Source organism: Hylobates moloch, unplaced genomic scaffold, assembly GCF_009828535.3.
Source record: "Hylobates moloch isolate HMO894 unplaced genomic scaffold, HMol_V3 SCAFFOLD_6, whole genome shotgun sequence".
NCBI lineage: Eukaryota > Metazoa > Chordata > Mammalia > Primates > Hylobatidae > Hylobates > Hylobates moloch.
The window spans coordinates 97301959-97328204 of NW_026652281.1; the positions used below are offsets into that span (position 1 = coordinate 97301959).

Below are 26246 nucleotides of genomic sequence, written 5' to 3' on the forward strand. Positions count from 1 at the left end.
ACAAACTACAAATCTATTCTAAGTCAGTTTTTTGTTCTTGCTTCTTAATTCATTTTGGTAGAGAAATGCTACTGTAATCAAAGAATGTGTGAAGAGATTAAAGTGAAGAGACTAGAGTTTGGCTAAGGCAGTCAACAGCCTCAATTCCAAACCCCTGTATTATAGCCATTACTGAGATCAGAAGAAGAAAAGGAACAGGTAAAAAAACAGAGATTTATAATAAAACCATGAAGGAAACAAATTTATCACTCTAAGCAGGGAAACATCACAGTATTTGTCAGGGTACCCACTGCATCCTGCATTATTGGTTATGAAAATTTCCTCAGAAGCTACGCTGAGGAAGCCAGCTTTTTCTGGCAGATTCAACATGGGTGCATGCTGTCATGGGCCCCATAAGTACTAAGATTCCAAGGGCTCTAAGGCAATGATGACAATGACAATTCCCATTGCAAGTAGCTGGATCCTAATACAAAAAAAGTTATTTGACTACTAACATTCTTTAAATTATTTTGAGAAGTTTGTTTTAGGGAGCTTTGAGACAGAGTAAAACCTTGGAATGATATGGGAGCTGACTGTTCAAATTACTGATGGAAATTCAAACTTCCAACAGTCTTGTGTAGGGGGTGACAAAGTTTTTTGTAAAGAACGTATTTTAGGTTTTGCAGTCCATAGCGTTTCCAGCACAACAATTCAACTCTGCACTTGTAGGCATGAAAGGATGACGGTGGCTGTGTTCCAATAAGACTTTACTAGACTGGGCGCAGTGGCTAACGCCTGTAATCCTAACACTTTGGGAGGCCAAGGCGGGCAGATCACCTGAGGTCGGGAGTTCAAGACCAGCTTGACCAACATGGAGAAACCCCGTCTCTACTAAAAATACAAAACTAGCCTGGCACGGTGGCCCATGCCTTTAATACCAGGTACTCGGGAGCTGAGGCAGAAGAATCGCTTGAACCCGGAAGGTGGAGGTTGTGGTGAGCTGAGATCAAGCCATTGCACTCCAGAGCCTGGGCAACAAGAGCAAAACTCCATCTCAAGAAAAAAAAAAAAAAAAAAGACTTTACTAAAAAAAAACAAAAAAAAGTAACAGGCCGTATTTGGCCCACAGGCTGACCCCTGGCCTAGTGTAATGGAGTCAAAGTATTTACTAACATCATGGGTTTTTGTCCCTCTAGTAAGCTCTTTGGAAAGAAAAAAAGGTGACTTTCCCGCATGTTCTCACTCATAAGTGGGAGCCGAACAATGAGAACACATGGACACAGGGAGGACATGGCATACCTGTGCCTGTCAAAGGGTCACGGGCAAGGGGAGGGAGAGCATTAGGACAAATACCTAATGCATGCAGGGCTTAAAACCTAGATGACAGGTTGATAGGTGCAGCAAACCACCATGGCACAAGTATACCTATGTAACAAACCTGCACGTTCTGCACATGTATCCCAGAACTTAAAGCAAAATTTAAAAAGAAAAGAAAAAAGGTGAAATATATATAGTCATAGACAACACAGTCTATTGGCAGAAAGCATCATGATATTTTCATTGCTCAGTGCACCGGAATTTAGAGGACAGATCAGGACAGGAGCCTGACTGCCCTCTTTTACATCAGCATGGTTCTCAGCATACTTTAGATGCTATGCAGAGCAAAACACAAGGTTCCAAAATTGAAGATGCTACTTACATTCTCCCCTTAGAGGGTGCAATGCACCTTAGCAACTCACCTGTGAAGTCCTATAGCGAAGACCGTGGAATTAAAAGTGACCCGGTCACCCTACCTTTAGTCCCAGTAGTGATTATTAGAGCTCCATTAGGGATTCGCTGCCCTTGGAGAAAGACTGTGTATCTATTTTTCAAATTTAAACAGCATAAATGCACTTTTATATCATAAAAAATGTTTTGGTAAACATTGGTTTGAGGCCTCTGTATGGAAAATTTATAGGAAGATACAATTGTGAGCCAACTGCAAGTGAAGATGCTATTTAGAGCCACACATAATGAAATAAACCCCTTAGTTATGAATCAGTTATTATATTTCACTGAACTCCAACTGTTTCTTTCTCACTGGTTAATTTCATTCTAGCTTTTGTTATTATGCCTAAAGAAACCATTTTAACATTTTCTCGCATGCACTTTGAGTATCAAAAATTCCATCTACAAGTTTTCAGCTTTTTGCCTCTAATTGCTCTGCTGGTTGCTCTAACTGCTTTAATAAATAATATTATCTGAGTTCTGCTAGTTCCAGAATTCTAAGGTCCCTGCATTACATATTATTTATTATTTCTCTAAGGAAAAGAAGGAGCCTTTTTCTACCCAAATAATTTCTTTATAGTCAGAGAGGGGAGAGAGAGAGAGAAAGACAGAAAATGGAGGGAGAATAAAAATGTGAGCAAAAAATAAATAAAATCTACCCTTCAAATTACTACAAGGTTCCCTACAGGGTGAGATATTTTCACTTTAACATTATTGGCATCCTTGGATATCTATGAACTTCTATTCAAAATTCGTTAGGAAAGGTTTTCCTCCATGTGACCTTAAAGCTCTACAATTTGATTTTGTTTACCATTTTCAGATAGCATGTATAAAAGGCTAGTTAGATAAGGCTAGGCGCAGTAGCTCATGCCTGTAATCCACGAACTTTGGGAGGCCAAGGCAGGTAGATCAGAAGGTTAGGCGTTTGAGACCAGCCTGGCCAGCATGGTGAAACCCCGTCTCTATTAAAAATATAAAAAATTAGCCAGATACGGTGGTGCATGCCTGTGTTCCCAGCTACTCAGGAGGCTGAGGCAGAAGAATTGCTTGAACCCAAGAGGCTGAGGTTGCAGTGAGACAAGATTGTGCCACTGTACTCCAGCCTGGGTGACAGAGTGAGACTCTATCTCAAAAAAAAAAAAAAAAAAAAAAAAAAAGACTAGTTAGATAACTGTGAAGGGCTTCGGTTTTTCTGGGGATATTCAGCCAACCTCTGTATTATAGGCTCACAAAGACAGATATTGTGCCTTTCTAGAAATTTCTTGACAAAATGTAGGTTCAGCTGACAATAATTGGACAAAATGTCTGTCAAAATATATATGAATGAATAAATGAATTAATGTGAATGAATGAATGAATGAGTTTCTGAATATGTGACTTAATGAATTAATTACCATTAGTTGAATTCATAGGTATAGTTGAGTTTTATGAAACGGTGTTGGACGATGTGCTGTTTTCAAAATGGGGACAACCAAATTTTTATTTGGCCATGAGAGTGCAAGAATTAAATGAAACAAGTTTTAATTATTTAAAAATACTAGGTTCTTATACGCTGTTGGTGGGAATGCAAAATGGTGGAGCTGTTATGGAAAACAGTATGGAGGTTCCTCAAAAACTTAAAAACAGAATCACTATATGATTCAGAAATCTCACTTCTGATATTTATCCCAAAGAATTGAAATCAAGATATTAAAAAGATATTAGCACTCCTATGTTCATTGCATTTACAACAGACAAAATGGGAAAACAACCTAAACGTTCACTGATGAATGGATAAAGAAAATGTGGTATAGAGAGACACTGAAACACTATTCAGCCTTTAAAAACAAGGAGATCCTGCAATATGCAACAACATGAATGAATGTTAAGGACATTCTACTAAGAGAAATAATCCAGTCACGAAAGGACAAATACTACAATTCCGCTTTTATGAGGTATCTAAAATAGTCAAATCCAAAGAATCAGAGAGAAGGATTGCGGTTGCCAGGGACTGGGGAAAAAGAAAATGGGGCATTGCTAATCAACAGGCATAAAGTTTTAGTTATGCAAAATAAATAAGTTCTAAAGATGTGCTGTACAATGTTGCACCTGTTGTTAATAATACTATATTGTGCACTTATTCATCTTATAAGATAGTGGATCTCTTAAGTGCTCTTTACACACACAGACACACCACAAACACACACACACACACACACACATGCTCCTTACCGAAATTGAGAGTTATTGCAAGACTGAGGGAATCAATCAATACACCATCTACTATCTAAATTAATTCCAAGTTTTCTACAGTATGAAATATTTTCACTTTAGCATCCTTAGATATCATGAATATAAAGACTGCTTTCAGGAGAATTGCTGATGAACAGCCACCCTGGTAACTCGGGTGAATTATAAAAATGCCAGAATACCAGTAGGAAAAAAAAATGCAATGCTTCTGTGTTGAGTGGGTATTTATATTCAAGAGAGGAATTAGGACAACACAGCACTGTGGCCACAATGATCTTATGTTGACCTCCTACTCTGCCTGCTGAATGGCCATCATTTCCACTTTTAACTTAAGCAGCTCATGCAGCCTTATTCAAGGTGAATGCTTGGGAAACAATAGAAAGTGATTTCCTTAGAAACAATCACAAACCATCTCAAAGCCATGGTGACACCCAATACACACTCGAAATAAGTTTATGAAAGGAAAAAAAAAAATGGGCCATAGCAGATTTACATGAAAGGACTGACTTATTTCTAATATCTGTTCCGGGCTAGGAATGCTTACCTTAAATACAAATAATTTGCTGCATATAACAACTTTTCAGAGTGTCTGTCACGAAGTATGGGCTCAATAAAAACCACTGTCATCATCGAATTCCACTTTCAAGAATCCATAATCTAGAAGAGCATGCATAGGTATAGTGGCCAATGATAAGCAGAAACTTGGATTTAACCTCTCGTCCTGCGTTTACGTGCTATATCACTAAGTACAGGAAGCTTATCCAAGTTTCCTTCTTTATAAAACTGAAATCATACTGAGTATTTCTTGGTGTCATTTGTAAGAATTATGTGAGATAATACGTAATAGGAGCTTAGTATGGTGTCGGATTCATCAAATAAAAATAACATTGTTTTCTCCTTTACCTTGCCCATCACAATCTGGTTCACAGCCAATAATAACAAACCCATACCAGGTGGCTAGGCAGATGAATAAAGATCACAGCATTTATACTCTGGTTAATTCCACAGATTTGGTTTATTTTCCTTCTTTCCTGATATTCAGTGAGGTCATTTAGAGAATGAATAGTCAATTATTTCCATTATAATTGGTCCTACTCAGTCATCCTAAAGCTTATAGGCCCAGTTGACAAGTTACAGAGATCACAAGGAAAAGAAAGGACTGGGGATAGGCATGGCACCATCATACGACCCAAGAGCATACCCCAGTTCCACTTCTAACTATTTGTGTGATACTGGGCAAGTTAGTTCTTTAATCCTCAGGTTTCACATCTCTTAAATGGGTATAACTGAGACAGCCAAATGCCTGGCTGATAAAAGGCCCTTGGAGAATCTCCCGCCTGCCCCACAAGTGTTTACATCAGATGCTTTTGTGCAGATGAGGGAACTGGCCCAGGGCTGTGTCTGAGCATGTCTACATGCGCACTGGGGGAACAGGGTGGAGCCACGGGCAGGGGGAGAAGCCTGGTCTCCAGTTCCGTGTCCTGGCCGGGAGGATTCAATCTGTGAGGTGGGGAGCCTGTTAGCATGACTCTTATCTTGCTTTGCTGTTTTTTTTTCCCCCTTTTTGCCCAATAAAATCCTGCCCTACTCACCCTTTAATGTGTCTGCGTGCCTAAATTTTCCTTGTTGTGTGAAAAGAACCCAGCTTCAGCTAACCAGTCATTAGCAACATAATGACTCCACATATATATACTAGAGGTGTTAGAGAATGAAACAAGTATGTGTTGCACAGGTCCTGATATATACAAAGCACTCACTAGTTACAACATCCATAGCAGTAGCAGGAGAAAATTAGACTAAATGAAATCAATTAGACTATTTAGCATATAGCTGTCAAAGAAAAAACACACAATTCTGCACACAGTCAGCCACCTAGATGAATCTCTACTAAATCTCTACTAAAATAAGTTTTAGGTTTTTAATTTGCATTTAAGATGTGAAATTGATGGTGGCTTCCCTTTTATTAACTGGTAACACTACTAGCTACCACATATTTTATTTAATATTGTCACTTAATCATCTCATTAACACTACGAGAAAGATGATATTATCCCATATGGAGGAGAAAACTGAATCTCAGAGAATTCCAGAGACTAGTTCTCTGACTGGGAAGTAGCAGTGATATGATTTCAACCTTAGTCTCCTTAAATTCAAAATATGTCATATTTTAAATAATTTACACAACTTTATTTTACATTACTGAAAGACATAATATTGCAGAAAGTAGCAAGAAAATAATTAATGTTCCTGCAAGTGAGAGGGTAAGATGACGGATTTTTCTCTGTGTCACTTTTCATTTTCCCCCAGAAAGGAATATACAGACATATACATACAGATAGAGATATAGTAGTAGGTATAAGAATTAAAAAATACATGATATTTCTAGCTTGACAATGTGCTCTAAAAAGAAATTGAACCACATGAGAAGCCGACCAACCAACAAATAACTGTATGTTTTAGCATGGCAGATGCTGGGATAAATGCCTATTTCTTGCTGGATAGCAAATTAAACATTATCCTAAAAGATGGATACATTCTTGTCAGTGTATAAAATACAACAGTCCTAAAGAGAAAATAATGCATAGCTATGCGTTACCCAGTAATTCCCTGAATATCCATATCCTCTGGTTCTGTCTAAAAAGGTTAAATGGCTCTAAATCTGTCTGCTAGACTCATAAGGAACTATGCATTGCTCTGGCTAGTCAGGAAATTTAATTTTCTTCTGAAATTAACCAATTGTGCATAGAGAGAGGGAAGCTGCTCTCCATGATCCAACTGGGGTGGAGGTGGGGGCAGAGGACTGTAGAAATGCAGAACAGATGTCGAAAAATATGGTTTGTGATTCTTAAGTTCTCATCCCATGGAGCCAAGCCAGGTTTAATCAAAAATGTGTGGGCTCCCCCTTCTGAATGACACATCAAAGCCTGCTGTAAATGCTTTGAAACAGCATTCGTCCCTTCTTTGGGTAGAACCATAGATGCTGAGGAACTAGCACTTGCCTGACATCTATCAGAAGCACAGATATGCCTGTGTCATCAAATAGTGCTTTATCTGTCCATCTCTTCCTGGTAAAAACAGTCTCAAATCCCCTTTAGCTTCCCTGAAAATGAAATACTTCTAAGCTGGACAGTTATTTCTAAACAGCCTCAAGCTTCCTCTACACAAACTTTCCTGCCAGTAACAGTAATAAAAGTAGCAATCGCAATAATAATAACTAGCAACTACAATGAGAATCTTCGCTTGATTCCCTGTGAACTGGAATTAGTATCAGTAAATCTCCATTTTTACATCAGTAAAATGAATAGATTATAAAATGTGCAACTGTCTGTAAATCCAACTATGAACCTGGATTTATAGCTAGCTCTGCCAATAAGATGCTACTTTTATTATGGCATGAAAGTTCCTCAAGCCTCATCTTTAGATGATTAAGATCGTGTCTCTGCACAGCCAGTCCATTCCCACTGGTACCATGTAGTCCATGTTGGGAGCTTATATTATTGTGCTGATATCTGAACCCTTATTTTCCCTAAGGACCCTTGGCTTGGCAAACTCCGGAGCCCTTACATGCTCCTGGCTGACAAGAGTAGAAACCTTGTAAAATCAAGCACAAAAACCGGTCCTGTGATTGGTCTCTCAGTTGAACCAATCTCCTTTACTCCCTTCACATTCTGTCTCCTGCTTGGAGATGTAAAGGATGTGGCAACTACTCCTTTTTGAGTTCCTTTCAGAGGAAATTGAGAAACATAGGAACAGGGCAGATTCATCCACTCAACAAATATCATTGTCCCCATTAATATCAGCATTCCAGCATAAAGCCATTGCATAATTTCACTATATTTTCAGGAAATTAATGCCAATGTAAATTTATTTTTTTTTGGATATTCCTCCCACTGCATTCAACATTGGCCCATTAATAGGTATAATTTTCTTAGCCAAATAAGGGGCTTTACATATGTCTATAGTTTGTGAAATTTCTTCAGAACCGAGAATGGCCAGTGGACCATTCCTCAAATCCCCAGGTAAAGTTTCATCTTCTTAGCAGTTAGACTCTTCTGCAGGAAGCCTTCTTTGCATCCTTATTGGCTGCAGTCTTATTTGTTATTCTGAATTTAGAAATGATTTGTACTTAAAAACAAAAGGTGCTGTTCTGGGTCTGTAAATAATTTTTGTACAAACTCAACTTATTGGGGTGCTGACTGTCCTGCAAGGTTTTAATCTCAGCCTCATAGTCTCAGCATCCTTATGAGTAACAGGAATTTAATACATTTTTTAAAAATCGAATAAATAAACCTACAGATAACTCACTTTACCAGGGTTTCCCCAAATGAACTAATTGGAAGCATGTCTGCCCTAGTTATTTGTGACTTGTAAATAGAAAGGGTTTGGTATGAGCTGACATCAAACTCAGAAATTAGCTGGACAATTCTTTAAAATTGTATTCCTCCATCTACTTCTCACTCTCTAGCTCCTTGATTTTGCAACAAATATTTGTAAGACAGTATTTGAAAACCACACTCAAACACATCATTAGCCAACACTTCACCCTTGGAGACCAGCATAGAAGTTATAGATTTTCGGTGTGCTTTCGGGAGAAAGCTATTTAGCTGGAGAACCTGTACTGTCATTTGGGTGACTGGAAAAAGAAAAAAGATGTGTACAGTACAACAGAAAAAAAAAAATTGAACAGAGCTTCATTTCTAAAAAAGGCAGAAAAGCTTTAATAGAGAATTATTTCGCATCCTGGGGAAAAATTTTGAGCAGAAAAACTATAAACAGAGGGTATTTTTGAAATGGCAGAGAAAGATTTTTATCTAGGAGACACCAAACCAGATATGCTGACCTATCAGAAATGTCCAAGAAGTGATAAAAAGATAATTTCAAATCCAAACACCAAATGCAGAAATAAGATAGGAGCCTCTTAATGCATTGACACAGTGGTCTCATGACTCTAAATTCTAATATATAATTCACTATAACTGTCAAAAGGGACAGAGGACAAACTAGCAATGCTTCCCCAAAGCTAAACAAACAAACAAACAAAAAAAGCACTAACAAACAAAAACATAAAAATAACAAGATCCACCCAAATGCATTGCAAACATTTGCAACTTGCATTTTCATAGAGCTTTCTGAGAGCTGGAATAGCTGTATTCATCTTGATGTTCCTGGCTCTGGGCTCTATGTAGCACTTAGTAGGCACACATGTGCATGTACACACACACCACACACACACACACACACACACACACACACACAAACACACACACAGTATGTGCCAACCAACATTATTTGGTCATGTGAGCATAGTCCCAAGGGCAGCCCAACAGAAGGTACATGCAAAGGCATTTTTCACTGATCTGCTTGTCATTTGCAGTAGCCAGTATTCCTTTTAAAAGAAAAATACCTTATAGGACTGGAAGTGATATCAGGGTCACGAGCAGTCACTTGCCCAATCACGGAGTTTAGAGCAGCATTTTCATGAACTTCAAGGAGGTAAGTCGGTGAAGAGAAGACTGGAGGCTCATCAGCATCTTCAACCACGATTTTGACTGTCGCTGTGTCTTTAAAGGGCCCCCTGCCACTGAAACGTGGGTCAATATGGACATTGGCTGCCTCAACCTTTAGCGTATAGGATTTTTTGGTCTCAAAGTCCAGAGGCTGTTAAGAAATGACAAAGATAAATGCTTCTCACTAATGACCACAGCAGCAAGAACAAATGAGTATAATGCTGATGGATGAAAGTTATGTGCATTTAAACCCATTTGTGAGCCTTAATGGGATCACTCTCCAGTCCCCCAGATTCAACCTGTAAATTTTATGGGCATTTATTGATATCTGTTTATTATATAAGCTCAGTGAATCTAATCTCCTATTGTTTTGTTTTGTTTTGTCATTTCACTTGGAATTCACAAAACCTTCACAGTCATGAATTGTGCCATCAAAATTTCACTTCAGAGTCATAATAAAATTTTACTAGTGACAGCATCACCTGCATACTAATCAGCCACTTAATCGGGCCTCTGCTGGTGGGAGATAAGGCAACATCGAACACAATTTCTATCTGGGAAGAATATTTTATCATCTCTGCAACAGAGTGTGAAATGTAAAGAACTAGAAATAATCATTGTTTAGTCCAAGGAGACATTATAAAGCATAATTTAGCACTAATCCCCACAAAGAGTATTTTCTGATTTCACTTTAAAGCATTGCTACTCTACTGACCATGTGGTTAAAATGAGGTTTATTATTTTTTAGGACATTCTTAGAGGCTCTCTATTATGAATTTATGCTATGAGGTAGGTGGGCATATAAAGAAATATGTGCACCGATACATATGTATGTACTTGTGTTTATATTTAGAAGAAGAAATTATGTGAGCAGTATAAATAGATAACTGAATCTAACTGTGCCCCCACCAACCACTTAAAAGCAATTTGAAATTACCTCATTGCACCATTACTGACAATATTTCTGACATATTAATACTTCATTCCCTAAAACTCTGAGAGACTTTGGTCAATGACCTAGGTAGTAAAGCTAGGTAAAAAGAAGTCGCCTTCAATAAGCCAGAAGCACATGTGCATTAGCACCTTTATATTCCAATTTGTGGCAACTCATAATACTTCAGATTTCAAGAATGCAAGTCTGCCGAGGTTCAAAGAGATGGTATACATCTGCATTACAAATTTCTCATAAGAAATGGAACTTTAAATAGACAATGAAGATTTTTAAAAATAAACTAGAAGACAAACTGGCACCAGTGAACTCTTTCAGAATTCCAGTACAAGCTTAATTATATATTCTTATTTCAAACTAATGTGTTGGTTTTTACATTTGAATTCTGATCTGATGGGACTAATGGGACTTGGCTCCTTTTTTTTTTTTTTTTTTCAATATTTTCTAGTAAACCAGGCAGGCACTCACTTTATTATCTATTCTAAAATTACTAGGCACACGCATCCATGAATAGATCATGCAACATCAGCATATTCACAATTTGCCAATCACCTTTACTGTAACAATTTTGCAATTTCAAATTCTTCGCAAACATTGTTAAGTGTAACAGATTATGTTCTGCTTAATTCCAGCTCAAGATATCGACAATGAACCCAGAGACATTCTGGTGTCCCAAGAATTTTATTGGACAAAAAAGAGGGCCTATAAATTGTAGAAATACAACTCCTTTGCACTGTTCTCTAGGGTAAAATACACATTTTACTTGGTGTCAAGGTTTATAGTATATGCTTCCAAGTTTATGAATAACAGCAAATAAAAATAAAGCAAATGGCTAATTGTTTCAGTTTATAACAGCACTTTATGGCAAAAAAAAAATGGGAATAATAACAATAAAAATGACATTAGGAATCATTAGTCAAGGAAAATGTGGCTCTGGGTTATTCAATAATTGACTCAAATATTATACTCTACTTTATTTCAAACATGGCTTTTTAAATGTTTGTAGTTCTTAATGCTAAACTCAAACCAGGATTTTGGTAGAAAGATAGCACTGCTCAACAGAGACTTAAAATAAATGTAGACATCTTTTTCAAAATTGATTTTTAAAAATATTTTTTATAAAAAAGAATATCCAGAAAACTTCAGGTCTCCATTGCTAAGATCTCTTCAGTGGGGGCGATTTTTAGAGCAAGACCATTGGAAATAGGTCTCTGTGTAACATGATGGAGATTCAGATAGTAATCTTACAGTCATATCTACATAATTGTGATAAAGAAAGTGAAAAAAATTATTGACTCCCAATAGTGTGGTCCACCAACTACCTTATTTGAGAACAAGCTAATCCATTTAAAAACTAGTTTGATCTACTTGATGACAAAGGTTTGAAGAACAATATTGAAGAAAATAATCAGGATGAGGATCAAAGAGTATTTTCCTTGCAAGTGTTTTGTGACTATAAAGAATGAACTATGTTCTACACATTTCTTATGAGTGTAGATTTTATGATGAGAACTATAAATGGAAAATGTTGTACAGAATTTTTTACATCTACCATAAAAACAAGAGATTGCTAACAAAAGCAGCCTCAAATTTTCCTACATTATTTGTACTTGTTATGGAGATGTTTCTTTTTTCAATGGTAGCTCCCTATCTGGAAGCAAGGGAACGATGAGATTCATTTCCCATAATGCTCAAACCTCTGAGCCATAGTTTGGAGTATACAATGGTAGCAGGGTTGGCCCTGTCCTTCAGGCACTAGAGAAAGCCAGGATAACTGAACCTGAATGTTCTGCCTGTTTGGTTGTTGTTTTTTTTTTTTTTTTTTTTTTTTTTAGTTTCCATGAAAGTAAACCTTCAATAAGGACTTGGGAAGCTTCAGTGTATTTGGGGAAGATATTTCAGGAAGCAAGAGTTCAAACATGTGGAGAGTTATATACAGAAAGACTAAAAGCCACTGAACTTGTCACCTCTGTGGGCAACTGAGGCCTGTTCTTACTGAGAATCCTTTTACAACCTTAAACAATATGATTCAGAATAGTTTCTTCAAACAATAGTAACTGTCCACCAATTTTTCTCCCCCTTTGGTTGAGGGCTGCCTTCACAGGGTATTGACTTCCCCACATAGTTGAAGTGCCCTGTACAAGAAGTCAGTAAATTCCGTGGTTATGGGTAATAGGTAAGTTGGAGGACCAACACTATTATGGTAGCTGTTTACCAGACCTTTAGCAGAAATGTAAAGGGGGCCCAAGAGATAAGAGTTGCCAAAAGGACTGTACTAGTTATCTTGTCCTACTGCTCAAAGCTAAACATCTACCAGCTCTACAATTCTGTCAGGAAGTCCACACAAGTCCCTCAACTTTAAAACTCACGTTTCAACAAGTTATTTTGAAGATGAAAAAAAGCTTCCTTAGCTTACTTTTCTTAGCCTTATAATGCCATCCTGGGCCTGGGCATCAGAAGTGATTTCAAAAAGTGCTGTTCCATCTCCATCGATGATGTCATATGATGACTGTGCATTTTCACCAATATCCTGATCATTGGCCTTCACCCTTCCTATTGCAGTGCCAAGAACCACGTCTTCCGGTACTGAGAAGTGATACAGGCCTTTAAAAAGAGGAGAAACAATGAGAGTCACACAAATTCCAACCATTCATTCATTCATATGGCAAATATCTTTTGGGCACCTCCTTTGTTCTGGGCATTCCTATAGATGCTACCAATAAAGTGATAGAAAAGACAGAAATATCCCTTTCCCTTGTGGAATGTTCAGTCTTTTAACTGAATCAGAGAAAAACAGTTCCCAGAAGAAGGCATGATCCCTTTTCAAGGCTCTTCTGAGATATGAAACTTACTCAACCATATATTTACCAAGTGTATATTTGGAGCAGTTATATCAAGACTATTAGCGAATCTATGTGTATATTTTTTCCTTTTTGCTGTATAATCACATTTACTGCCTATGGGGATACTCGTTGTTGCCAACATAAAATATTAAGCTAATTTCAGCACAGAAAGATGCAATGTGTAACACACTGGAAGTCACTTTGGAACTTACCTTTATATTTACAGACTTTTAGACCATTTTTGATAAAATTCAATTACTGAACTTCTGCTGTGCCCTGCAGCAAGCCGTTCAGACACATGAAACACTCCTCTTGTTGCTAAAGTCCTCATTGTTCTAAAGACAAAAATCCTGCCTTCAACACTTTCTAGGAAAAATACAATCAAGTGTATCTTCACTCTCCTATGAGGGCAATAAAGTGTGTCTAATTAGTGGCATTAGTCCATTTTAACTCAAGTCACTTTAGTTGTTATACTGCTGTCACTCACTTTCATTGGTGTAGAGGAAGCTGTTGGTGTCCCAATCATAACGCCCGGCCATTGCTACTGTAGTGTATACCTGTCTTACATCTAACTGCCTCTCCAGCATTCCTTTGCCTGAGGGTTATTTCTGGCCTTTAGGACCTATTTTGCCCAGTGAATGTCAGGCCAGAAACGCCAGGAAATTAATGCTTCCTGCAGAAGCAGCCCTCAAGGACTCACAAGAGTTAGTATATAAAATTCTAGGTCTCTCCATTCTGTGGTAGGATAACTTTGAGTTTTTTCTTTTCTTTTCCTTCTTTACAATGGTCCAGAGTTTCTCCAATAAGGTAAAGTTCCAGTAACACACTATAGTAGCTGGCTCAGAAATGCACCTCTTTTTTTTTTTTTTTTTGGCTCTCTCTCTCTCTCTCCTTTCTCCACTGGCATTTATTGGTTCCATCTCCAAGTTAAATTTACAATCAAATTCTTGTCTCAGGGTCTGTTTCTGGGGAACCCAAACTCAAAAAACCAAAAAGTTTTAGTCCCCTTGCAACCACAAGGGAAAATTAAACATGCAATGACCTAAAAACCCAGAAGGAAAAATCAAATCTGGAGAACATTACCTAATTCTCGTTCAAGCTCAATTCCACTGAGTCCCTTGGATAAACTAAGGCTCATTATACTCAACATAACAGTGAAGTTTCTTCTAGCACTAACACCCCTTTACTTAACAGTGGGATAAAAACATCTCTCTTAGAATCACGAAGTTACAGGACTGGGGATTGAAACATTTTCCAAATAGTTTTGCCACAAGGTAGGCACTGAAAATCCTCACTTCAAGCAAAGTCTCCCAGTTTTCTCATAATTGGTGTAATGATTCCATTTTCCACAAACTGTATATTCCAAGTAAGTTTTGAGACGATCCCTTTCGGTATGCTTATTAAATAAATAAGACAGCAAGGGGCTGCGCCATGCTGCTAGTCCTACATGGGGAGTCTTGGGAAGCCAAGCAAATGGAACATTCTTTTAACCATTCCTATTCTGTGCCTGCTCCTCATCTCTATCAGTGTGATCATAGTTAATAGTTATTATCTCTAAGAAAAGGCACACGTTTGAAATTGATCTGCCACTATTGGATTGAATAATCATTTTCTTATAATGAAATATGGCATCTTGCAGTATTCACTGTAATGGCAACTGCAAAGGCAAAAAAAAGTGAGGGAAAGAGTAGAAGAAATGGTGTTCTCCATTTCAATAATTTTGTTTAAAAGGGCTGCATTGTTGTCTGATTTATGAATTGCCAGATGTAAAAATTCTAAAATTCTTAATGAAAATGCATCTCCTCTATCCTTTCTAGCTTGGAATTTCTTCAGATAAATTATCAAAGATACCTCAAATGTGTCATTTTCAAGCTCCATACACATTTCTCTCTTTGTCACTCTCTCCCTGTCTCTCCCCACCCCCACCTTCCCTCCTTTAACTCCTTAAAAAACAGATTTCCTATGGTATTTTCTATACCAACAAATAGCACCAACATGCATCTAATCTTTCATGTTAGAAATATGATCATCTATCTTCCTCAACTGAAAATGCAATCTTTCCTTAGACTGTTATCCTCTGTAACTCAACTATGCATCACACCCACACACTTTTCTCTGCATCCAACACAACCACCCTTGCTTGCCAGGGCTACCATCACCTTTTATGTGAATGATTGCAAATAACTCTTTAACTGGCTGCAAAGCCGAAAAAAACATTGAAGGAAGGCCAGATTTAATTTCTTTCCAATTTCCTTGGAACCACAGCCTATCACTCAAGCTGCAATTTAAAATCTTTAAATGGCCTCCTAATGATCTTAGGATAAAGGTCCTCATACTTAAAATGGCTTTCAAATCCAAGTATGGCTAATTTCAGTCTAATCTAACTCTCCAGACTCATGCTGCAGCACTCTCCCCTGGCACTCTCTGCTCCAGCTGCAGTGAAATTATTTCCATTCCCATACACGGCTGTACACCATCCTTCCACAGAACTTCTTTTGTTTTATTATTGACTATATTTAAGGTGTACACTATGATGTTTTGATAAAAGAAACCACTGCCTTGGAAAGATGTCTGCACTTTCATGTTCATTCCAGGATTCTTCAGAATAGCAAAGAAATGGACATTACCCAAGTATCCACTGACAGATGAATGGCTGAAGAAGTTGCGGTGTATATTTATACAATGAAATATTATTCAGCCTTTAAAAAGGAGATCCTGTCATTTGCAACGACATGAATGAACCTAGAGGATGTTACGTTAAGTGAAATAAGCCAGATCAAAGGAAAAAAAGTCCTGCCTGATCTTACTTATATGTGGCATCTTAAAAAATAATCATCATCATCATAAGTATGTAGACACAGGGCTTTTAAACATCCTTTTTAGTGGCACTATTCATCCTCCCTCCCATGGCTTCACCTTGTTCCAACTAATTGTATTCACTTTTTCATGTCTCAATTCAAGAGTCACCATGTCAGAAAGGCCTTATCAAATCATGTCTCTGTCATATTACTTGAATAAATGCTCAGAAGAAAGTGTTCGATGAGAGTAAAGAAAGTTGCCAAATAATTATTGTATCCCTGATTCTTTCATGTTGGCTACCTAGAATGCATGCTGTTGAAATTTCCAAGGCAGAGTATGGCTTTAGCAGGAAAGAGTCGAGTCTTACTGATGTCCTCCCACTTGCAGGAAGAAGGAGTGTACGTTTTGCAGCAAGCCTACTGCATATTTGTCTTCCCTACCTTGGGCACTAGAGATTTGATTTCCTTTCTAAAACAAAGGGGGCTAATAATAGAGCAATATCTGAGCTTCATTTTCATCACCCTCTCAAACTTTCATAAAGAGAAATAGCAGGCAAAAGAGAAAGGAGTGCACAGCTTGCAGTCAGACATACTGGTTCTAATTCTTACTATACGCTTGATATTTGGAAATGGTATCAACTGCTTTGTAATCTGTAAAATGGGAGTAAGTTTAGTACCAAAATCATGCCATACCTGGCACATAATAAGCCACTCAATAGTTGCTGTCAGGTTTTTAAATATCACTAAAAATTATAATACAAATTCAAATGGAAACATCATACCAAGATTCTCATCCAGTGCAGGAAATTAACTTACTCTGTGCAAATTTTGGAGGATTGTCATTAACATCAGTAAGAGTCACTGTAAGTGTCGTGGTCCCAGACAGGCCACCAGAGTGTCCACCCATATCTTTGGCTTGGATAACAACCAGGTACTCCTCCTTGGCTTCTCTGTCCATGTTGGGAAGGGCAGTTTTTATAATAGCTGAGGGGGAAAATGGAAGAATGACTTTCAGTCAGAGAGCTAATTCAAAAATGAAAGTGTTAATCTCACACAGGCACACACATAAACTCACAAGCATACACCAAGTCCCTACTCAGATAATTTTCTGTGTTCTGACATTTGATTGGTGTGGGCCTGTTATATCAATGAGAAAGACTGTGGTCATAGACATTTACAGATAATTTGCAAAAATATATTTTATAATGTATAAAAAAGAACTTGCAAAAATATATATTAGAAAGTAAACTGAATGGCATCTCTTGCCTACCAAATTATAAAGTATATCATAACACAGTCTCGTCCACCCCAGAAAACCCTGGGAGTGTAAGAATTCTCCAATTTATCACAGATCTCAATTCCCTCACAAGAAGAGTAAATACACACACAGCTTGAAGGCTCTGAGGTCAAAGATAAATTATTCTGAAGTTCACAAATACATTGGAGAGATGAAATAAATAAATGCATCATTAGAATCAACTCAGATGAATAAAATACCAATCAGAATTAATATAGTCAAGTGTCTTAAGTTCTAATCTACTGTTCAGCTATATTTATATTTTAATTTAGATACATCTTCTCTTTGTAAAAAGTAGCAAATAGTTTAGAAAAATAGGAACATATAGGAAAAGGTGAATAAAATATAAAATTACATAAAATGTGATAAAATTATCACTGCTCAAATCTTAATGTTTTTTCTTCTGGTATATATTCAGGGTTTCATGTGGGTTTGTCTGTTTGTTTCACTGGTAATTTAATATTCTTGTTAAAGATCCAAAATTTGCTTAGATCCTCCTGAAGTTTATTTTGAAAATCAAAAATCCTTATTTAGCTCTCTCTCTACCTCCAAATATATTTTTCATAGATAATGCTGACATTTTGAGGTGCAAAATTACAAGGCCATGATATGAACATATCCAGAAATGTGTTTATAAACATTTAACCACAGACATGATCATGATGTAGGCAGCATTCTGAGACTTTCTTTTTCTCACAGAAGATGTTTTTGAAAAACTTCCTTGTCACTGCATAGAAGTTCACCTCATTACTTCCTACAGTTGCATAATTTTTCATTGTACAATATACTATACGTGGCTAAGGCATTCTCATATTGATAAATATTGCAGTTATTTCACATTTTCCCATGTCAAACAACTAACAGATATATTAATATGATAATATTGTGTTTTTTTATTTCCTGCATTTTTACTTAACTCTATGTCATAAGATGACCCTTTCCCATATTGCTAAATGTCTATAATAAAACTTATTTTGACGAGTCCAGAATACTTCTATTGAATTGATGTGTGTTACATTTCTGGTCAAGCTAAAAGGAAAATGTCCAGATTAAAGATAATTTAACCCCTTCACTTCTAACCCAGGGGCACCATACATGTTCAATTCAAATTGAAGCTGAGCCATTGCCTTGGCCACTTCTGAAGTTGTAATTCTTTTTTTTTTTAATTCATATGGTTTATTTAAATCATCTGTCTGTAAAAGCATTTCATGGAGTTCAAGTCCCTGAATCTTTTGAGCAGCAAGTGAGTCCCAAGAGTTACCACGGAAATACAATGCACCTACTCAGGGAGCAGGCTCTGGGGAGAACTATGAGTTCTTATACACTTTATTAGACTCTGACACAACTTTAATGGCTTCCCATTCAGGGAGCACTGAATTAGATAACCTTGCTTATTTGGAAACATTTGTAATACTACGATGATATTTTTCAATGCAATGCTTTGTTTCAGGATTTGATCACATCATAATATAGCTCACAGGTCATACCTACATAGTTAAAAATAAAAACAGAAATAAAAGTAGAAATATATCAACCATTCAGATTTAGATCACTCTGAGGCATTTTTGAGAAGAAAACAAACAGATTAGCAAAAAATAGCAACAAAGATAACAACCTCATTATATTAGCACGTTGAGATACCAAGATAGCTACTCTGCTATGAATATATATTTTCATGACCTAGAATGTTTTCATTATGGCTCAAATTTTCAGTAAAAAAGATAAGAACATTGTTTTCCTCCTGTGACATTTACATGAATGCTTGTACCACCACATTCTAAGGTCATCACCAATTATGCCATCCACTGGACTTTGGAATTTGACATGGAGCTTCTAACGATCAGAGCAAAATAATGTCGTTCTCCAACGAAGGCAGCAACTTTTTTCAAGAAAGTTGATGAGGTGAGGTCTATGCATGAGACTTTTCAGGTTACTTGTGTGAAAGAACTCCTGCAACTTCTCTGAGTCAAAAAAGATTGGTATGTATTATTCTCATCATTTCTTTTATATGTTGTGAAAGTGAGAATGTAAAACAAAACAAAACCGTGATGTCTCTCAGGCATTTGGAATTAAAATCGTTTTTTTACTCACTTGGAAATAACACCTTTGGGTTAGTGTCTATGAGTTATATCAGAACATGAGTGAAGCATCACAGTGGAGAATGTTGTTTATCAAATAGGACAAGAAATGCTCCATGGGACTTCATCAATTGCAAAAGTCTTTTTACCCTCCCGCGTTGAAGTAAGCAGCTTCATACTACCTAAGATGCATATACAGTTGACTCTTGAACACGGGAGGTTAGGGGCACTGACCCCACGTACAATTGAAAATCCATATGTCATTTTTGACTCCCCCAAAACTTAACTGCTAATAACCTACTATTGACCACAAACCTTACTGATAACACAAACAGTCGATTAACATATAAATAGAACAGTGTAAGAGGCTTGTGAAACTGGAACAACTCCATCTTGAATAGGGGCTAGGTAAAATAAGGCTGAGACCTTCTGAGATGCATTCCCAGACAGTTAAGGCATTCTAACTTACAGGATGAGATAGGAAGCCGGCACAAGATACAGATCACAAAGACCTTGCTGATAAAACAGGTTGCAGTAAAGAAACTAGCCAAAACCCACCAAAACCAAGATAGTGACAAGAGTGACCTCTGGTCGTCCTCACTGCTACACTCCCACCAGCACCATGACAGTTTACAAATGCCACGGCAACTTCAGGAAGTTACTACATATGGTCTACAAAAGGGGAGGAATGAATAATCCACTCACTGTTTATCATATCATCAAGAAATAAGCATAAACATGGGCAACCAGCAGCCTCAGGGCTGCTCTGTCTATGGAATATCCATTCTTTTATTCCTTTACTTTCTTAATAAACTCACTTTCACTATTCTACAGACTTGCCCTGACTTATTTCTTGCACAACATCCAAGAACCCTTTTTTGAGGTCTGGACTGGGACCCCTTTCTGGTAACAATAGTATCTACACACGTTTTATGCATTCATGACATTCATTTTTCTTAATTTTTTTAACATTCTAGGCTACCTGGTTCATCTGTCAATTTTTCCAAATTGTTGAAAATCTCAGAAAAATTTACAAAATATTTATTGAAAAAAATGTGCTTGTAAGTGGACCTTCACAGGTTAAACCTGTGTTGTTCAAGGGTCAACCATATATTTTCAAGTTTGATTCCTCTTATCAATGCTGCCCTCATAATTGAAGTCAAGCAAGTTTGTATTTTTTATCTTAGTCTTAAGCTTACCAACTTTGTGACCATGAATAAATTATTAAACTCATCTACACTCCATATCCTCTCAAGCAGAGATAATAACCAGCTTCTCATTGTGGACATTCCAAGATGATGTAAGATAATTCAGGCAAAGTTCTTGGTACACAGTACTTACCCAAACACACTGTTCCCCTTCCCCAACCAGACTTTTTAATGCTTATGTGGATGGTGGCTAGAGTACAGAATATTTTACAATTGCTCCTACAAGTCCACTGCCCAGCCCTATCCACCCAGTGTTGGCATGTAAGGGTGGCCTTGATAGATTGCCTCAATTAACTCCCTTACTTTCTGGCTTTTTGTTAGGCTCCACCAATACACATTAACCTAGGAGGTTGTGAAAATGGCTCCCCCAAAGACTCCTGCAAAGATTTTATTCCTGTATTTGGCCACTCAGGTTATTATTTAAAGATATCATTAAAGTAAAATTCTATCTAGTGTCCAATAACTGCCACCTCCCTTTGCTCCTTAAGGTCTAAGAGTCTTGATGGTACTTCTATTGCTAGCATATGGTGCTGCATTCTTCCATGAAGGTCTCTCTTAACCGGGCCATACTTTTGTCAATTGTCCCTTTGTTAAATTTTCCTCAATTGCCTCTTTCCTGACAAGATCCTAAAATATACGGTTACAAAACTGGGACTCTGTTCAAGTGCCAAACATTTTGCCCGCATGTCACTCCTACACAGACGTCTATAGTTCAAAAGTACTTCAATGTAATAATGTACTGCGGTCCAGGCCCACTCTTTAAGAAGGCAGGGCAGACTGTTTTCTTACCTGTAAAATGAGAGTAATACCTATTCATTTAAGTGGGTTGCTCAAGATGACCCCACCGGGAAGCTGCACCTCTGAGAGTCTTTGCATCTCCTCTTTTCTTCCTCAACATTGGGAGTAGGTTTTCTGATACCTAAGGACAGTAGGAAGTCTCTCCAAGGTTTCTTTAGAACACGCAGCACAGTTAATTGGCTTCAGTTCAAACTGAATAATCAACAGCTCTTGCTTTCCTGAGTGCACTGCCTCTAGTCTCAACCCCACGACTAGTAGAAACTCATTAAAACATTCAAGACAGAATTTTTGGAACGCTTTTTATGCTATTTTGTAGCTGGAAAGCCAGGATAGGGGAAACCACAATTGCCCTGGATTCTCTTATTTTTCTTTTTGTGTTGGGCTTATCTACACATATTACTTAACTTTACTATTCCTGTTCACAATGTATTTCACTTCCATAGATACTTCAAGATATTGACAAGCTCCGAAAATAGAAGATGAAAATAGCCTTACTATTCCCTTCTACTTCTTTTCTCCTGCTTTGGTTAACATATCTCCCAAGCACTAGTAGCTTCAGGCTGTTTCTTTCATGAAAAGAAATGTGTTTGATGAGAAACTCTGCATCCAATAAAACAAATTAATGAATAAACAAAATTATGGACAAGAGATAATTCCCCTATTTTAAAAATCTTTGTTTGGTATGAAATGCCACCTAATACAGAGCACAAAATATAGTAATTAGGGAAGACTGTTTTCAAATTTGAGAAGGATTTAAATTTTCAGATTTAAGAAGTCAAAAGTCAAAAATTTTGAACTGTGAATGCTAAAAAATGACTTAAATCTTCAATAAAATGGCATTTCTTATCCATTTTCAACTTTTATTCTAAAAAGCCAGACAGAAGATTCTGACTCACTATTTGCCAGAATAGTTTATTTTGGCAAGTTAATTTAATTTAAAGCAAATTTTGATGGTGCTACTTTAAATAACATCCTGTTGCCCAAGACATAAATTGTGTCTATCTTTTTTAATAAGCAGCAGTAGTGTCCATGTCCCTAGCACGCTTACAGTCACACATTCCCAACAGTCAGCAACATGTTCAGAAGCTCACATAAGTTTAACCTTCCATTACACCAGTGTGGTGACAAGTTAGTTGTCTCAAGTTTAGGAGAAGCCATGTGACAAAATGCTTTCCTCTGAAGCAATTAGTAAAATTCTTGATGTGGATATTTGATAAATAACCTCACAATAAAGACAACAGCTTAGATCATTTTTTCCAGCATAGAAATTCCAGGATAAGAGTACTGAGTTGATAAAATTATCTGATCACATCTTTTATCTTTTACTTTTGTAAATTTCCAACAGTAATGTTTCTAGGGTTTAGATTTAGACCCTTTCGTAATCAGCTCGCCTTGGACTAACAACAGAACATCCCTGGGACAAACTTTTTTCCTTGAAAGTGGGGGACTGTAACATTTTGTAATTTTGAGAAGGAAAAATCACACTTGGTATTCAGGGGTACCTAGGCCTCCTGGAGTCTCAGTAGCTTAAGTTGCATAGTAGTTCCAGATGAGAGAATACAAATGATTATATTTTAGAAGTTTCCCTGGAACTTCATTTTGAAAATTCAAGCAAATAAGGGAATTCAATTAATGAGAACCCTCCATTCTCCATGAAGTTAATTCAACGGAAATTTGAACCTGGCACTGGGGAGTAGAAGAAGATTAAGGGGTGAATTCTAGTAGAAGAATTACAAGGAAAAGGAGGATCATCTTGTTTGAAACCAACATTCATTACCTAGCTGTGAATAGACTGATGTGTTTGATTCTCCTGTTTTTAAGATATGATTTTATCTTTATGTTATTCAATCAAATGGAGATTTTCCTGGTTCAGGAGTTTAGGAATTTAAATCCTAGACTGGCCTAAGTTCCTCTTAGTGCTCAACAGCTGTTTCTTATGTCTCATCATCCAGGGAGTACTTCTGATTAGAATCCAGCTTCAGTCATCTCGGAAACATTAAACTTGTGTTTGTGTTCTTTTTTCTTCCCATTGTCTTTGGCGTTATCATTTGAGAAGCATTTTGTATCCGTCACGAAGATTTCTTTTTATAATTTCTGTGATATCACCAGATTGAGAGGCTTCACAAGAAAGGCAAGGGGATGCTGATTGACTCTTTTGTCATTTTGAAGGCTGATTACTGTAATTCACTCTTCACGGGTCTCCCAGATTGTGCTGTTCAAAGATTGCAGTTGATATAAAATGCTGTGCTAGACTCCTCTTTTGAGTAAGACTTGTTGAACACATTATCCTGGTTATGAAACCACTAGCTTTGTTATCCCCAAAAACCCTTTCCAATTCAATGTGCAATTATCATTTTATTATCTGTGAAAAGGGGTCTTTTACTTATGAGGTTAAGTGGTAAAAGGCTATAAGAGACAATTATTTTATAAGTGGGGGGGTCATGTACTGCACCCATACTTTCTGCTAGCTATGTGATTTATACTACATGCTACCAGTTGTGAAGAATAAAGTACATATAACCAGACATACTTCCGCACACGCCCACCTTACCACTGAATAATAGAATCACAACAATATCAAACTTGCACAGATATACCACAAAGGAAAAAATGAAACACTTAGATAAACACATTAGAAAATAATTCAGCCTCCAAAAGGCTCAAAGAAAACAGAATTTCCCTTTCTTTGTGACTAATAATTTATGATTTAGATAGATGGGGAGAGATTATAGAGGAAGACAGATAGATAGATAGATAGATGATAGATGATAGATAGATAGATAGATAGATAGATAGATAGATAGATAGATAGATAGACAGACAGAGAAATAGAAAGATAGGGAAATAGAGAGAGAGACAGATAAATAGACATATAGATAGATGTACCTGAATTTGGAAAAACTGTATCTCCTCTTATACATTTCTGGTGCCTTTTAAAAATATAACAACCCATTTGGAAATACAACTGATCAAGTGAATCAGCAATCAAAAGCTTGTTTATACATTTTGACCAGTACTTTTTAAACTAAGAACTTATTCTAAGACAATCATAAATTTTATTTTCTCCCGGTAACTCATATTTTTAGTTTCAGATGTTCACTTTTCTGTACAATATTTTTTAAAAGAAAAGCAATTTAAATAATAACAAGAAAAATATTAAGTTAGTGGTTAAGGTTATAGAGATCAAAGGCATACAATATTAAGCAGACATTAAAAACTGTTATAAAGAGCCTATTACAAATGATTACATTATAATAATTTTAATATTATTTTGAGTTACATATGCCATGATTAGCCTGTCTTATACTGTGCACATAAAAATTTAGAAATAAATACACACAAAGATAGCTTGATATGCTTTAGTGCAGGCACTGGAAGTGTCCCCCCCATATTTCTCAACTGTCTATAACAGGAAGCACAGATCTGTGCTTAGAGAATGGGCTCTGGGGTTAGCTAGATGAGAAATTATTTTCGTAGAACTATTACCAGCCATGTCATCATGGGCAGGTCACTGAAATTCCCTGAGGCTCACTGATCTCATATACAAAATGTTATTAATTGCAATCAAGAGTTTAGACTCAGTATTATTGTTCAGTATTATCACATGATAAGTAAAAAGGCAAATGTTTTATTTTCTACATTATATATATATAATATTATATATACACACAGTATATATATTTTATAAACATACACATATGTATGCACACTCATAGCTGTAAATATGTACATATAAATGTAGTTAAATTTTGTATTTCTTTTTATAAATATATATGTTCATATCTGGATATATAGATTCACACATATGTAAATACATGCATGTTTTCTACTTAGGTTTTATAAATGTATACACACATATATATACATATGTCAAATGAAATTTAGGTATTAATTCAGTGGTTATGATAATCGGCAAATATTTATGCTATTTTTAAAATTAGAAAGAAAGATTATATTCAGAAAATCTACTACAAGATGTGAACATCTCTCACAAATTTCAAAAAGGTAATGCTTCCACAATGATTTCCAGGTAACAAAGTGATTTTTCTCTTATTCAAATCTTTACATGACTTGTCTCCAAACATTTTTTACTATAGTAGTCTACACAGCATATGCCTCTGATTTTCCAAACACTTTCCTTTCTTTGGATTTGCCATATACTTTGGTTCCTCCACAATTTTGTGTGGCTAGTACAGTCTGGAACACCCTTACTCTTTACTGGACCTCTTAAAATTCCATGCATCCTTTCAGTCCCAGCTCTGATGTTTCAGCTGCCAAGAAGCCTTTCCAAGTAGGACGACTTGCTTTCTTCCTTTTGATTGTATGCACCTTTGCTAGAAAATTCCTCACAGCATTTGTTTTTATGTTTCTTTCCATTTCACCACCTCCTCTATTTCAACCTGTCCTGCTAGCAAATTAATGGGTATGAAAGCCATGTCATAATTATCGCCCAGAACCTAACACAATCCCTGGCACATAATAGGTTATTCAACAAATGTAACAGAGAAGAAAATACTACAAAGAGAAAAAGAGAAGATAGGAGAGAATGAAGATGGAAGAAGAAAGAGAAGAAAAACATGGTAATTGAAGCTTGCTGCTTCAGGGACTCAGCCCTGGAGCATGCAACCACTTGAAAACTATTAATAATTGTCATGTCTCCAGGGACCAGAGACATACAGATGTTGTTACACAATCACAGAGCCACTAAGTGTGTGTGTCTGGTGGGAGGGTGGGGGTGTGTGTGGCAGTATTTGACTTCAAGTCTTACTGCTTTAAGGCTCAAGGGCTACTTC

The 26246-nt window shown here is 36.8% G+C and overlaps 1 protein-coding gene across 3 annotated transcripts in view; it reads right to left on the minus strand.

The window, feature by feature from the left end:
* The window catches only part of CDH8 (cadherin 8), a 378275-nt gene that overhangs the window by 149474 nt on the left and 202555 nt on the right, over window positions 1-26246 (minus strand). For all 3 annotated transcript variants that reach the window (XM_032157533.2, XM_058441060.1, XM_032157532.2), the window contains exons 5-7: window positions 16889-17056; window positions 12848-13035; window positions 9380-9633 (exon numbers count right to left, since the gene is read on the minus strand). In XM_032157533.2, the coding sequence (XP_032013424.1) occupies window positions 9380-9633; window positions 12848-13035; window positions 16889-17056 (610 nt within the window). The remainder of the gene's footprint in view (window positions 1-9379; window positions 9634-12847; window positions 13036-16888; window positions 17057-26246) is intronic.